The 15,725-nt window shown below is 40.3% G+C and overlaps 1 protein-coding gene across 3 annotated transcripts in view; it reads right to left on the bottom strand.

Moving 5' to 3' along the window:
* vwde (von Willebrand factor D and EGF domains) overlaps positions 1–15,725 on the bottom strand; it is a 50,006-nt gene that overhangs the window by 10,486 nt on the left and 23,795 nt on the right. For all 3 annotated transcript variants that reach the window (XM_036006169.1, XM_036006168.1, XM_031279425.2), the window contains 14 exons: positions 15,410–15,557; positions 15,088–15,302; positions 14,666–14,739; positions 14,186–14,459; positions 13,451–13,647; positions 11,990–12,867; positions 11,086–11,222; positions 8,880–9,047; positions 7,807–7,911; positions 7,007–7,121; positions 4,714–4,964; positions 2,816–3,035; positions 1,766–1,903; positions 922–1,134 (listed from right to left, as the gene is read on the bottom strand). In XM_036006169.1, the coding sequence (XP_035862062.1) occupies positions 922–1,134; positions 1,766–1,903; positions 2,816–3,035; positions 4,714–4,964; positions 7,007–7,121; positions 7,807–7,911; positions 8,880–9,047; positions 11,086–11,222; positions 11,990–12,867; positions 13,451–13,647; positions 14,186–14,459; positions 14,666–14,739; positions 15,088–15,302; positions 15,410–15,557 (3,133 nt within the window). The remainder of the gene's footprint in view (positions 1–921; positions 1,135–1,765; positions 1,904–2,815; positions 3,036–4,713; positions 4,965–7,006; positions 7,122–7,806; positions 7,912–8,879; positions 9,048–11,085; positions 11,223–11,989; positions 12,868–13,450; positions 13,648–14,185; positions 14,460–14,665; positions 14,740–15,087; positions 15,303–15,409; positions 15,558–15,725) is intronic.

The raw sequence follows: 15,725 nt of genomic DNA, 5'->3' as shown, positions 1-15,725 counted from the left end.
TTCCACGAGTGTGTTACACATGAGTTTAACAATGTTTCAAAACAACTTAATAAATACATTTGATTTAGTTTAGAGTCCTCTAACTTTCACATCAAGTAATGAAACTACATAACTAGTATAAAAAAGGACAATGAGAAAAAGAAACATGAGAGACACTTAAGGGAGGCAAACACTGTCGCCCGTTTTAAACAAAATAATAATTTATAACAACATAAGTGTCCATCTATTCTTATTTTCATATATCTTCTGAATTCTTGATCCCACACATTACAATTGAACATCATCTAATAACTGGTTCTCTTAAAACTTAAAAATAAAGAAAATACGTGGCCAGGTTGGCTCAGTGGGTAGAGCAGGCGCACATATATAGAGGTGTATGCCTCGACGCAGAAGGTCCAGGGTTCGAGTCCGACCTGGACAATTTTCCTGCAAGTCTTCCCCTTCTCTCTCCCCTTTCATATCTGGCTGTCCTTTCCATTAAAGGCTGAAATGCCCAAAAAAATAAATAAATAAAGAAATATATATATATATATATATATATATATATATATATATATATATATATATATATAACAAGTTGAGCTATATTTATTGCATGAACTGTTCTAAATACAATTATTATCTAATTATTAATATTCAAAAAAATATTTCTTGTCACTACTGTATAACCCTAATGACAATAGGCAGTAAATAATATATAAACAAAAACCTAAAACATATACTAATACTACTAATGACAACAATAATGACAATAACACATTTTGAATTTAATTGATACATTTTAAATATTATGCATCCCCACACAGAAAAAAAGAGTATATGAAATTTCTCATTTCTCCTGTTGAAGTCCCACTTTTATCACTGAAAATCACATTGAATGTAAAACTAAGTTTTGAATGGAAAGAACCACTTCACCCCCACCTGTTGTTGTACATGTTCGTCCATTTCCATGGAGACCGGGAGGACAGGGTCCACAGACGAAGCCTGCTGAGACGTGGGTGCTCTGGAAACACTGAACTCCCGGGTGACACGGCTGTCTGGAGCACGGCGACGGGCCCGGGGGTTTGGGCCTCAATGAAACCTGCGGTACTCTTGCTGGTGTGGTCACTGCTTTGACCGGAGAGTCTTGGTTTCCTTGGAAACAAAAAAGATGAAAATGAACTTGACAACAAAAATATTCTAATTTATCGTCGCTGTTGGGTGAAAACCTTGTATGGCTTTTCAGGAAATGGAAAAAGGCTGATTTGAAAACATTTTGTTGAGCTACATTTCTCAGACAAAGTCAGACAAAATCACCTCATCATTGTTTAAATAGTTGTAAAAACCCACAGACAGACGTAAAGAGTGACCAATAGCATTGATTTATGAAAAAAGTTTAAATGACGGAATATGGAGCTACAAGGTTTCTGCCCGAGAGCGACATTATGTAAGATTGCATGAATCCAAACCAAAAATGAATGTAATACCAAAAATATAGAATATTGGGGTGCCTGGATAGCTCACCTGGTAGAGCGTGTGCCCCATGTACAAAGGCTAAGTCCTTGTTGCAATGGCCGCAGGTTCAACTCGGACCTGCGGCCCTTTGCTGCATGTTTTTTCCTTTCTCTCTCCCCTTTCACATCTTATATATATATATATATATATATATATATATATATATATATATATATATATATATATATATATATGTATAGCGTATCTCCAACCTTATCCTTTGAAAAACATCAAACCATTTTTAAAATAACACTTGAGGAAGAAGACTTACGTGTGCAGATTTTCCCGTCACCACTGAATCCTTGGGGACAGACTCCACAGATGAAGGAGCCCGGCGAGTTGTTACAGCCCACTCCGGGGAAACAAGGCTGAGAGATGCACTCATCTATATCTTCTCTACATGTACGGCCTGAAAGCACATCAAACACCAGGCAAAGTAATGTGGAAACACGGCACACTTACAAAACAACTATAAACAACAAAAAGGGAGGACATTGGGTAAGATGTGTATGTGATGCAAATTAAATAGGCAATAACTTACCTTTTGTTAAACTACAGTACACCATGACCATAATATAAGTACTACAGTAAAGCTTAACGGAGCTGTTTATCGAAACAAATTCACACGACAAATTGACAAGCTGATTACATTTTTGGATTTCAGTTTCACACTGGCTCCTTTGTTGTTGTTGTTTGGGGGTCTTTTAAAAAGAAAAATGTAGTTTTTCTTAACTTAATTTTATAGTTCCGGCCATCAATGTTATAGGTGATGATAACAGAGATCTGGGGATGCAGTGACACCTGTAGCCTCTGCTTTAAACAGGACAGGAGTGCCATCAGTGGTTTGAAAGTAAAACCAGTCCAGAAGTGTTGATTGTACTAAACTGCTCCAGTATAAAACTCATACAACTACAATAAGTACAGCAGGTCAAATTTAAACCAGAAGGTAATGTTAGGTCTAGTGAATGTTTTTTAAATGGGTAGGGTGGACAAATAATATGTTCATGGTGTCCTGCTGGCTTTTGTAAACCAGCGTCCAGCACATCTTTGTGTTTCTCAACACTGTACTTGATGACTAAAATGTAATAAAACTAATAGGTAGCAGCCTGGCAGGTAATGTGGCATTAACTACTGCAGAAGAATCTGTGTTTTTGTAATTCCTCTGGCCATCAATAAAAGGTAAATAAGGTCACAGATCACTTTATGACCCCTTCGAAATGCAGCCCTGCATGAAACGAATCCACTCCTGAACCAAAACACTCTGCCTCAGCCTGTTCCTTTAGGTGGTTTGAAGGAAACAGCTCTGCAGGGTGATCCCTACCTGTCATTCCAGGTGGGCAGATACAGGAGAAGGAGTTGGGTCCGTCAATACAGCGGCCCAGTCTGCAGGGATTAGGCTTACAGTCATCAATGTCCACCTCACACCTTTCTCCTTTAAATCCATGGAGACACACACACAGGTATTCCCCGCTGCCGGCAGGGAGCTTGCCGTTGGTTTCACAGGAGGCTCCGTTCAGACATTCACAGGAGCGCACAGACACCTGAAGGAAAGGGGGAAAGAAACAGGTTTGTAATCTGAAAACAAGGTTTTATATTGGGGATGGTGTATTTCATTTGTCTGGCTTTAGGTGTTCTTTAGACTTTCTTTATCAAACAATGACCCCTGGAGGTTTATGGAAATAGTGACATATAAGAAAACAAAAGAGACAGGAAGTAATAAAGTAAATAACAAAAAATGAAGTGGACAGATTTCAATTACTTATTGCCCAGTAATTTAAATCAAACTCAATAAATAAAGAGGAGAATATGTTAAGAAATAAATAAACAAATACACTGATAATCAAACAAGCACACTCTGGTAAATATTCAAAAGTTACCTAAAGTAGCCATTTATATTTTTATATTCTCATATTTTTTTTTTTTTTTTTTTATATTATTCTTTTATATTCTCATAACTCTTCCTGTCAAACATTAAGTACATGGTCTTGGAACATTGAATGAGCAGATTATGGCTCACGCACTTACATTTAGACAGATTTGTTCTGTGCGCAGGGCTAAGCAAAAACAATAAAAACAAAAATATAGCAAAATGTAAAGCTATGAGTAAGTTAATTTACCTCACGTCTCATTAACAATTGCTAAACTAGAAAAGATAAAATCTGCTAAAAAGTTAATATTGTTTCTCCTGCTTTCTGCCCAAAGCAGAGTCATAGTTGCATACTACATACAGCTTCTATACAGAATGTGCAGCATACATACAAATACAGTTAGTGTATAAGAAATCAAAGTATTTTACCTCTTTATTACTACTATAAACAGGAAATGCACAATGATGCATGCCAATCAAACAGTGACTTTAGAACAGCACTGCCAATTTAACTTGGCAAAGAAAAGAAGAGAAGGAAAATATTTAAGATTAAATCTGTAATGTGTTGTCCCTGGCGCTGTCTCTCCACCATCTGTAATTGCATCTGAAACTGAATGTTTTGCAGCTGTGAGCAGCTCTTGTATTTCTTGTGTGCATTGCATTATGGGACAAAACAAATGAAACCAATGCAGATTCAGAAAGCATTCTGACATCTTTGGGTTTTCTTGCTTTGTGACTTTTTTCAAGTAAACACACAAACGTACACAAAACCTGATTAGTAACAGTCTGTAATATGGAGGTGAGGAGACCCCAAATTTCCCCCCTATTTTGGACCTCTTACCTGACACTCACCGCTCCCTCAATATACTTGCATGTAATTAAGACCTACTGCTGCAGTAAAGCTGTTCAGAAGACTCTGGTTAAACTTAACTGTACCAACAGCACAAAAGCTGCCTATGGTTTTTAAAGTGGGAAAAGGTATACTGTAAAAATAAATAAACAGACCAAGATTTTAACATTTTTAAAAATTTAAGAAAAAATGCAGAAAAAACAGCATCCCCATATTTCATGATCCATTTATCCACAGAAACAGAGCATAAAATATCAACAGAAATATTTAAACAGGGGGATTATATTTAAATGTACAACTTTTGGTAAAATCTTTCATCCTTAAAATATAGGCTACTTGAACTTTTCACTCAACTGCAGACTAACTGTAAACATCACTGTACCACCTCACAAACACATACTCATGTTCATGCTTAATTTGTACTTAATGGGTGTGAAACTGTAAAGTAAGGACTGTTCGGGTCACACCATGACACACAAAATAAACACAAACCCAGCATTACCTGTATGGAGGCTCTGGTCTCAGCGTTACAGTCGTCCGTCGCTGTAAACTGGAAAGTGTGTGTGTCTGTGGTTTCAGTCTTCCACATCAGCAGGCCGGCCAGAGACAGAGATGCACCTTCAGGACCTGATTCCAGGGTAAAGTGCACCGCTGAGCCCTCAGGGTCCTGAGCTTGCAGCTGGTAGATTAAATTCTCCCCCTGGAACGACCAGAGATGAAACGGCAAGGACTGGAGCGCCGGAGGCTTGTTCTCTGGGAAACACAAAGGAGGGAATAAGTAAATTAAACTGATGAGTGGGTTAATATGTGGTGAGTGACAGACAGTGTTACAAGCTGAAGAAAAGTAGATTTAATAAACCCTCTGACAGAGCTGAAACATTACATTGGCCAGGCAGTTATCATCTTCTGGTTTTAGCTTATCAATAACATGTCTGTATTGGTTCATATTGGCCAATAAATAGTCTCGCATTGCCAGACCTTCCTCCACAGCGCTGCGGAGGAGATTCTGACTAGTCCACACAGCATTCCGGGATGAAAGAAAAACGTGCTGTGGTTTATTGGCATTCTTTTAACCAATCCCAATCGTCTTGGGTGACGCTAAGCACCGGACGGAGCCACGGTGCCGCTGCAAAATAGCCTCGGGAAGGAACTTGTTTTGGTGGAACGTGCACGTTTTAGTCGTGCAGAAAACTCAGATTGGACAGATAGTCTAGCTAGCTGTCTGGATTTACCCTGCAGAGATCTGAGGAGCAGTTAACCATAGTCCTCATAAATCCACCGGAGTTTAAAACTCCAACACAAAGAAAGCGGAAGGTGACGGACATCCGGTCTAAAAAAGAGGGACATCTGTGACAGACTATTTTTTTATAGTTTAAAAATGTATGTAATGTTCATATTACAGCCTTACCTACACCACACAGAACTTAATTCAGCACTTTTATAGTAGCTATATTCATCTTTAGCTTTTTAAGCTGCATTTATATATGTTTCTTCTTATTTTTTTCATGTTTATAGTTTATATTGATAAAATATTTGGGGGCATTTTTGCCTTTAGTCAAAGGGGTCAGTAGAGAGCATACAGGAAGTTATATGAGAGCGAGAGGCCACCACAACACCCCTGGTTAGTTACTGATACTAATTTAATTTCCAGAGATGTAAAGTGTTTAGAATTTACAATATTTGCTTTTAGAGTTGTTGTTTTTTTATTTTCAACTGTAAAATGCCCCGCTCAGGTTGAATCTCTTTAAAAACACATTTAAGAATTTTCTGATGAAAAATGTTTGTTTGTTAAAAATGACTATCAGCCAATATAATGTCATCAGATTTTTTTCACTCTAAAGTATCAACATCTGCTTTAAAAATTCAGTATAGATCAGGCTCTACCTTTTAATATATTTATTAATCATTCATTAAATGCAGGCATGAACAAATGAGCTTGGTTTGTGAGTAGATGGAATTTCACCTGATCAATAATCCACACCATGTCCTGCTATCATTATCATTCAGATTTGCTACATGATCTGTTGTTTCTTCTGAACGGAGCGGAGCAGCGTTTGACCTACTTTAAGTTGAAGAATTAAAGTTGGTCAGAAAGTGTAACAATGAGGTAAGCTGTCCTCATATCAACGCCGGGGGACAGAAGTGAACTTCAATGGCTCCAATCTGCACAGAGCTGCTGACAAATTATACAAACAGCCCTGAGCAACTACCAGCCACAAAACTCAGTGAAGGCTATCCAACATCAGCTCTACTGAGGAAGTGACACGCTAAAAAAACTTTTTCAATCTGACAGTGTGTACAATATCGTCTAGACTTCTTAGCTGTAGGGCTGTATCGTTCAAAAAATGTCGATGCCGGTACCAATGCCAATACCGTGACTTTGATACCGGTTCCTGAACGATTTTTTTGATACCAATTTTATAAAATCCATTTTTACAAAAAGAAATGACAACAATAAGGCACAAATCCTTTATTTATTTTTCAGCTCCTACTACGTGAGCCCAGTCTCTGTAGAGTTTGTCCTGCATGCCTCTATGACGTATAACGTTAGACGGCCAATAACAAACATTATGAGATCTTGGTAGAAGCATGCTCCATGCTTATTGGCTCACTGGCGCGGATGAGATTTACTCCTTAGGTATTGAAATTTGATATTGAATGAAGAGGCTTTTTTTCGATACTCGATACTAAGGAGGCAGTTCGGTCGGTGCCTAAAAAGTATTGAATTCGGTACCCAGCCCTACTGAGCTGTGAGACAAACCAGATGAGAAACAATGACATTTCAATGTACATACTCTCCGCTATGGACCAAGTGTGTTTGGACGAGTCAGGGCGACATGTGAGGCAGGGGCTGCTGGGATTGGACTCCCCCTCCCTGTAACACTGGCCGTCAATGTTGCAGGTTTTCTCCTGGGAAGCAAAGACGATAAACAACAAAACTTTATGTTCAGTGTTTATTTCTCTTTGAAACAAACTTGCCTTTCAAAACGTAAAACATGCTGCTCCACCCTGACCTACATCAGTGAGCTACGTGGGTTTATGTAAAGCATGCGCAGAACAGGGCAGCAGGAGAACAAGAAAGGTTTTGTTGAAACCCTCGCAACATTAACCTGTACATTTGGTTTGAGGAAAACCACTCTAATTATTTCCCGTGTTTAAGGATACTTCACACATTCAGCAACACTACATTACAAGCAGATCAATGGTTGTACTGTTATAATTCATAGTTGCGTGATGAATGTTCACTCTACTGCAGAAAACACGGCTAAAATAAGAAACATTTGTGTAGAAACTAAAAATATCTAAAACTCAAAAATCTAAATCATCCAATAGAAAATATTCAACAGTATATCATAGTTGAATGATGAATGTTCACTCTCCTGCAGAAAACATGGCTGGAATAACCACAACAAAACACTTAATTATACAAATAATAAAAATCTACATCATCCAGTCATAAATACATAGTAGATACTGTATAATGTGTTGAATTTAGAAATATTCAACATTAACCACATTTAATTTATCTTTGGGGATATTGCTACTTTCGGATCCATGTGCTAAATCACCATCACTGTCAGAAAAGCTGTCTTACCCTCAGGGTACAGAGGACTTCAGCGTTGAGGCTGCAGATCTGGCAGGCTCCATCATACACAGTCAGTATCTTGGCGTTACTGTAGCTGTAGCCATCATTGGAAACCTGCCATCAGCAGAAGCTTGATTACTGTGGATCACTGGGAAAAGGCATTAAATAAACTGAACTGCAATGAGGTGAACTGTGGTCGGTACGATCTGAGAATAACGTTTCTCAGGTAGACTTTGGAAACAATATAAACTGCAGGTGCTGTGATGCTGGGAAGGTCCTCCTCAGTGATAAATGCTCTCATGTGTAACAAATCTTTTTATTTATTTTTTTGGGGGGAGGGGCATTTTAGGCCTTTAATTCCACAGGACAGATGAAGACATGAAAGGGGAGAGAGAGGGGGAATGACATGCAGCAAAGGGCCGCTGCGTCGAGGAGTAAACCTCTATATATGTGCGCCTGCTCTACCAACTGAGCTAACCCGGCCACATGTGTACCAAATCTAACTGCTGTGAGAAAGTATTCCCACACTTGATTTCACGCGCTTGGCAGTAAAGTAAACCAATCCATTCCTGTGGCCGGGTTAGCTCGAGTCCGACCTGTGACGATTTCCTGCATGTCTTCCCCCTCTCTCTCCCCTTTCTCACCTAGCTGTCCTGTCCATTAACGGCGGAAAAGCCCAAAAAAATTATCTATAAAAAAAACCCCAATCCATTCCGTGTTTCTCACTGCTGAGTTTATTTTCCTCCTAAACTACGTCGAAGCTGGAGAAAAACTCCAGCTGCACTCTGTGGACCCTTTCAATAACTGCAGCCAGCAAATAAAAATGAGCAAACCTTCACATCTGTCTGCTTTTCATTACTTCAGTGCAGATTTACTGTATAATCTCATATTGGGAGATTTTGAGAAAATGAAATATCTTGCAAAATAATAACAGAAGTTTCATGCTAATCCCTCGTTTTAAGGGTTCAAAGAGAGAAGCCTGGGAGAAGGAGATCAGTATCAACTTGACAGAATTTTTTTTTTTCTTCTTTACAGCAGTTTCAGCAGTGTGCATTGCAGAAATGGTTGGAGACGTGACTAACTTTGATCTGCCAGCGGGCCAGGGGTCTGTCTGTCATCTGCTCCAGGTCCAGGCCTGCAGGTGCCTGGTGGCTGTCCTCCAGGGGGAGCTGGCACTCCAGAGACGTTACATCCAGAAAGATGGCCAAGACAAACTGGGGCTCGTCCAGAACCCACTCCCCATCGTCAAACTTGACGAGAGACACAGAGGGAGAGAGGGAGGAAGCCATGAGTGGCAGGAGGTGCAAAAGAGAGAAGGACATTAGTGAACAGGGAAGGATAAAAAGAAATGATAAAGTAGGGAAAAGTAAAGAAAGATGAAAACACAGATGAATATATAAGTGTAACAATCATGCGTCTACCTGTATCGATCACAAGCTGACATCGGTCAACTTTATTCTGATCAGAATAGTGCATTGTAAAGGTTTATTCTTGAGGCACGGGATGGCAAGGGGTTAACTTGAGTCCTACAGTAGATACGGACGCACTTAGTTTTAGGATTTCAGCGTCAGATTTCACTAATCGGATGTATTTTACATGATTGTTAATTATATCCCCGCATTAACTGTGCTCACATACTTTCATTTACTTATTTTACTTTGATACAGCGAGATGGTGAGCTAGAGCAAGTGCTTGAACTGGAGGTACATCCAAGTAGTGTCCGTTTCTCCTTGTCTCAATACAGAAAAGGAAACTATTGCCATGCAATGGCCTTGTTTAGTTTGGTCATTCACTTTGATAGACAGAGGCAATTTAAATGAGCAGAAGGTTAACGGTGTTAACGGCACCCTGGTAACTCACCTGGTAGGCTCAGTCCTTACAACAGTGGCCCAGGGTTCGAATCCAACCTGCGACCCTTTGCTGCATGTCTTCCCCCTCTCTCTCTCTCCCCCCTTTCCTGTCCACAGCTGTCCTATCCTATTCTCCTAATTAAAGGCTGAAATGCCCCAAAAATAATCTTAAAAAAAACAAAACACTGTAGATGTCTTCGCTTGGTGTGTGTTACTGAAAAGTTAGTCTACAGTCATGAAAAAATTAGGACACCCATGCTAAAGTTGACTAAAAAGAGGAATAAAAAAATCATCTTTTGGAAATTGATCTTAATGCCTTAATTAAAAAAATGAGGAAAAATCCAACCTTTAAGGACACCAATTTTGTTTGTGAATGAATAATGTATCATAAATAAATAAATGTTCTTCATGGTTTTATTTCAGTTAGCCTAATAGCTGGTTTGATTTGCATTGAGAGATGATTTTATGGAAAGTACCCCAAGCCAGTCTCTAGGTATGGTGAAGGGTATGTGATGATGTGAGGCTATTTTAATTCCAAAGGCCAAGGGAACTTTATCAGGATGCATAGTATCCTGGATCCATGAAATAACTGGCCTTTAAAAATAAAAATCTGCCTTCCTCTATGGGAATTTAACATAGGGGTGTACTGACTTATGCCCCCTGTATTTTAAGGAAGAACATTTATTTATTTACGATACATTATTCATTCACAAAGAAAATTGATGTCCTTAAAGATTGGATTTTCCTCATTTTTTTAATTAAGGCATTAAGATCGATTTGCAAAAGATGATTTTTTTTATTCCTCTTTTTAGTCAACTTTAGCACGGGTGTCCTAATTTTTTTACATGACTGTATATCCTTGACGTTCCACTTCCGGGATTGCTCCGGTGCTGCAGAAAATTCCGCCGGAATGTATTTTCGCCGATGTCCGTTTCCTTCCTCTTTCTTTGTGTTGGACTATGGTTAACTGCTCCTCAGATCTCTGCAGGGTAAATCCAGACAGCTAGCTAGACTATCTGTACAATCTGAGTTTTCTCTCGCACAACTATTTCAGCGGCTCTGTGCGGAGCTTAGCACCGCCTATGACGATTGTGATTGGTTTAAAGAAATGCCAATAAACCAGAGCACGTTTTTCTCCCGTCCCCGAATGCTGTGTGGAGTAGCCAGACCCTCCTCCGCTTCGCAGCGTGTGGATGGTCTGGCAAAGCCAGACTACTGAAAAGTTGAAGATTACTGAGCTTAATTATTGTTGTCTTCACGCTACAATATCATAATCTGCAGTTTGTAGTTCCACGACCAACAACTGAAGAAATAATTGACAACTCCTAGGTATGAAATGATTTCAATATTTTGAGGTAAAAGAGGAGGCATGCACAGCAAAACCATGTTGTAAACAAGGAGATAAGGAAACAGAACAAGAAGCAGAAAAGCAAAGTACCTTTTCTTTAACAAACTCACACTTGAGCTCGTAGGAGTTCTTGAAGCCTTGACCGTAGACTTGGATGGTGGAGCAGTCTCGCTGTCGGACATCACACAGACCCTCCGTCTCCAGCTCAGTGATCTCTGGGATCTGGTCTTCACAACATAAACAACAAAACGGGCATGGACTGTTAACCCTGAGAATTTATTGCACATTACAAACCACATGTCTCGCAACCTTAAGTCTGTCATCATAGAGGTCCTGTGGAAACATAGATGTGCAAGTAACTGCTGAATGCATTACAACAACGCTAGAATCCTACCTTCAAATGTTTTTGTGCTGTGGGTGTAGGTCAGTGGTGGAATGTAATCAAGTACATTTATTCAAGTACTGTACTTAAGTACAAATTTGAGGTATGTGTACTTTACTTGAGTCTTTTCTTTTCATGCCACTTTCTACTTCTACTCCGCTACATTTCAGAAAGAAATATTGTACTTTTTACTCCACTACATTAATCTGACAGCTTCAGTTACTAGTTTCTTTAGAAATTAAGATTTTTGCACATAAAATATATGTAGTTTATATATATATATATATATATATATATATATATATATAAATTAAACTACCCAACAATATAACGGCCTACAAGTCTGGCTGAAATGATTAGCCGATTAAACTCTGAACTGTTTTGATCGTTTGTAGTTTCTAAAATGTGAGGATTTTTCTGCAGTTTCTAAAATGTGAGGATTTTTCTGCATTGAGTACTTTTACTTTTAATACTTTAAGTACATTTTCCTGATGATACTTTTACTTGTATATAGATATGTCTGCAATAAGCTAACATTGGCTGATGTATTGGCTTTATTAAAGACCTCTCTAGAACTAGTGCGTCTGTGTCAGTGTATGTTTAGTATGTTACCAGACAGCACACTGCAGTCGTATGACCCAAATCCTGGGAAGCAGACACAACCCCACTCTGAGCACTGGCCGTTCCCGTTGCACAGATTGGGACATTTGAGGACAGCCAGAACATCCTTGTACTCTTCTTCTCTCCTCTTCTCCTCCATTAGCCTCCTCTCACACTCATTTTCCAACAACGGTAAAGTTGCATTCAGCCACGACTGCTCATCCTTCAGCTGTAGGTCGGTAACGCACATAGCCATCACGCGGCTAATTATTGACTCTTCTAACAGGCGCACACAACTTAACGCTATGCTGGAGCCTGCCACAGCCTGCTGACACTGAGTCCTGGCCTGCTGCTCGGTCAAGCCAGAAGGTGTGGGCCATGTTAGGGAAGAATCTAGTTGAACTGCTGCTTCGTGGTCCTCTGGGAAAAAGTAGGTGAAGCCCTCCAGATCAGACTGGCTGAGGCTTTGGTGCGGAGAGTTAGAAATGTAATGGTGGGTCTGCCGCCTGCCTCTGCGGTGAGCTGAGGTTGAAGCTCCATCGCTGGAGGCTCTCAAGGAGAAGCTTCTTTCACGCAACTCAGCGTCACTACCTTGATCCCGGGTGTGTCGGCTGGAGTGACCTGAAGGCAGCGGCTGTCTGTCGCCTCCTTCACCTTTGAGTAGCTCAATCGAGCCGATGTACTCAGCTGTGACGTCCAGAGTGGGGATGACACTGGGGAGGTACACGTTGCCATGATGAGAGCAGGTGGGGTCGGAGGATGTGACTGGCTGAGATCGGGCTCTGGGAGATGTGAGGCGGGGCTCTGCCTGACAGTTACAGTACTTGCGGGGTCTCAGTGTACTCAGGTGGGATGGCACCGTGTCAAACAGGCTGCTGCCTGGAGGGAGCCTGACAGAGGGAAGGAGGAGATGTCGGTGAGGAGGAAACAGAGTTTGACAAGAGGGTCTTTGCATGGCCTGATAGGGGGCGCTTGGCTCCCGTAATTGATATTGTGATTAGCAGTACAAATTCTTAAAGAAATTTGCAAATAATCAAATAGCATACATCCGATTGACACACAGTGAACCCTGGGATCTGTGGCCCAGGTGAAGGTGCCTGGCTCTTTGGAGATGGAGTACATTAGAATAAAACTTTGAAGAGGATGATTGGCTACTGAATGACTACATACAAATTGTCTTAAATGTATAGACATCCTAAATAGTTAATAGTTCAAAAGCTAATATACTGCAAGCCAGGTTCCAGACCGCTGAATCCCTGCCACATCTTCAGCGATTCAAACAGGTCTAGTGCTGTACTCATTGATGGCTGGTAAAGGCCGTTAGAGAAACAACTGACCAATCAGAGTTTAGCAGGCAGGATTCCATGTCTTATTTCTACATAGCTAGCTAGCTAGCTAGCTGCCTAGCTTCATTGAAAAATAGCAACAAAAAATGGTGACAAGCGTGATGATGATATTGACATAGACACTGACCTCCATTCAGAGATAAAAGCGTGCAGGTGCTCCAGTGTGGCGCCCCCCGCTGAGTGGAAGTCGTTGTCTGACTGTCCGTCGTAGGTCCCACACAGGCCCTCAGTGTGGCTCCGGTCTGAACTGGGAGCTCTCAGCGTCAGACTCATTCCCCAGTCAGACACGTCTGCACGAACAAACGCTCCGGACGAGAAGGTCATCTGCAAACAGTCAAAGATTCAGGACTATCACACAAAAAGACAGAGAGTATGTTTTACATGCCAGATTTTACATGGGTTAGTCACGTTTTGATACCAAGGCAGTCTTGGCGGCTCTTTGCGTGCAGATTACTACACCTTTCTCAATAAACAGACACGTCTGGCAAAGCATAAATCAAGCGAGAACCCCCCTGGTGTATTTCTCTTGGTGTATTTAAGTTAGGCTTAAGGATGGAACAATGGAGTTGGAAGTGCTCTGTAAGTTGGTGGGGCTTTAAGTAGGCATTAAAGTGTGTCCTGTATGAAAAACATACAATTGTCATAGTTCATTTACTGTAAATATTATTGTTTTCCCCCCTAAAATGCAATGATTTTTATGTACGTGTTGGTCAAACTATGATAATGTAAATATACATGACGTCAAAATTGAACAATTTGATTAACTAAATGATATATTCAGGTTGTTGCTTGTCCTAAATAATGTTGTGATTTATGAAGTAGAAGCTAGATTGCGAAGTGGGTGTGACTCGTCCTCGCTCACCGTGACTTTGCGTCCCTGGTAGGACTCTGTGATGCGAATGCCGCTCTTGCTCAAGTCTCTGTTCTTTACGGACAGGTGAGGTTTGGTTTCCCCCATTTCGCCGTTGCACATGTCAAAAGCGATGACATCGCCGCCGTCCCTCACCACGAAGCCGCACACACACGAGGCGGCGTGCAACACGCTGCCGCACTCCCACTGACGAACGTGGACCTCAAATGGCCTCAAAATGCTCTTATAGAGAACAAAGGTGCCAACTTGGAAGTTCTCATAGTACCTGTAAATAAACAAAGATAATATTCACAGAATCTTTTGCCCTCCAGCCCTTCTTTTATAGACCATAAGATATTAGCATATTACAGACAGAAAAAACATTCACTATGGACAATTTTAAATGTCCACATATAACACAATCTGTTGAATTGCAGTTTATGATACATATAAATTATGTTTCCAGATAAACTGCATAAGAGATTGAAGTACCTGCCATCAAATGTGATCATGTGAGGATCAGTGAAGGAGTAGCAGTAGGCTGAGGGAACATCCTTCACTGTTATCTGAAACGACACATCAGTGTAACTCTTTGGAACTCTTTATTTAAAATAAAATACTCAGTATACATGATTACAGTATATGAATGTACAGTTGGTTCTCCGATGCATATTTGAAAAAACAACAGTGTCATATTATAAAAGCAGTTTGAGACAAAGATAATAATAAAAAAAAAAGTATTACAAAGAGGGTTAAATAGAAATAATACAATATGCAAAGAGCTATACTGATTACATAGTGATTACAATTTGATATATAAAAATCATAACTTCATAATAATAATAAATAAACCATCAACAAATTATCACTAAATAACATTTTCAAATCCCCCCAGGACTATTTAATCGGTTTACCTCAACAGGTTCTGGTGAGTATCCGCTCCAGAGAAAATTCTGCGTGACGATTGATTTAACAGAGATCTGAGTCGTCCTGTTGCCATCTTTGACAAAGTCTGTGACGGGGCTGAAGTGGATCAGAGCTCGGCTACAAACCCCGTCCTTACAGGGGCCCCCGGACAGATCCACCACACAGGAGGACAGAGACAGATCTGCACCCAACAAACCATCACCTGTAACACAACAAGGAATGAGGTGCGGTTTATTTGCATGATGATAAAAACAGAAAATAAAAAAATGGTGGGGGGTAATCTGTCATTATCTTGCTGTCAGTCCTCACCTTTACTGCTTGTGCTGAGCTGCAGAGACAGAGTGCACAGCTCTGTAGAGGAGGAGGACTCTTCCAGACATGGGACAGGAACTGTGCTCTCAACCACCAGCTCATACTGCCTCCCATCCTCAGATACACTGCTCACCTGTGGCCTCAGCTGCACAAAACAGTTATAAAAGTGATCATAGAACCTTTGTCGCAGGTACACAGCATTCAGAGGGAGAGGTTTTAGGGAAAAAGATATTTCTTGGGGGAATAAATAATCTCTTCAGCCAAAGAGCTTTTGTAAGAGCATTAGCTAACAGACTTAAATTTAGTTTAGTTT

This window comes from Sander lucioperca, chromosome 10, assembly GCF_008315115.2.
Source record: "Sander lucioperca isolate FBNREF2018 chromosome 10, SLUC_FBN_1.2, whole genome shotgun sequence".
NCBI lineage: Eukaryota > Metazoa > Chordata > Actinopteri > Perciformes > Percidae > Sander > Sander lucioperca.
Note: the sequence above shows the minus strand (reverse complement) of the source record. Positions and strands in the feature narration are given on the sequence as shown.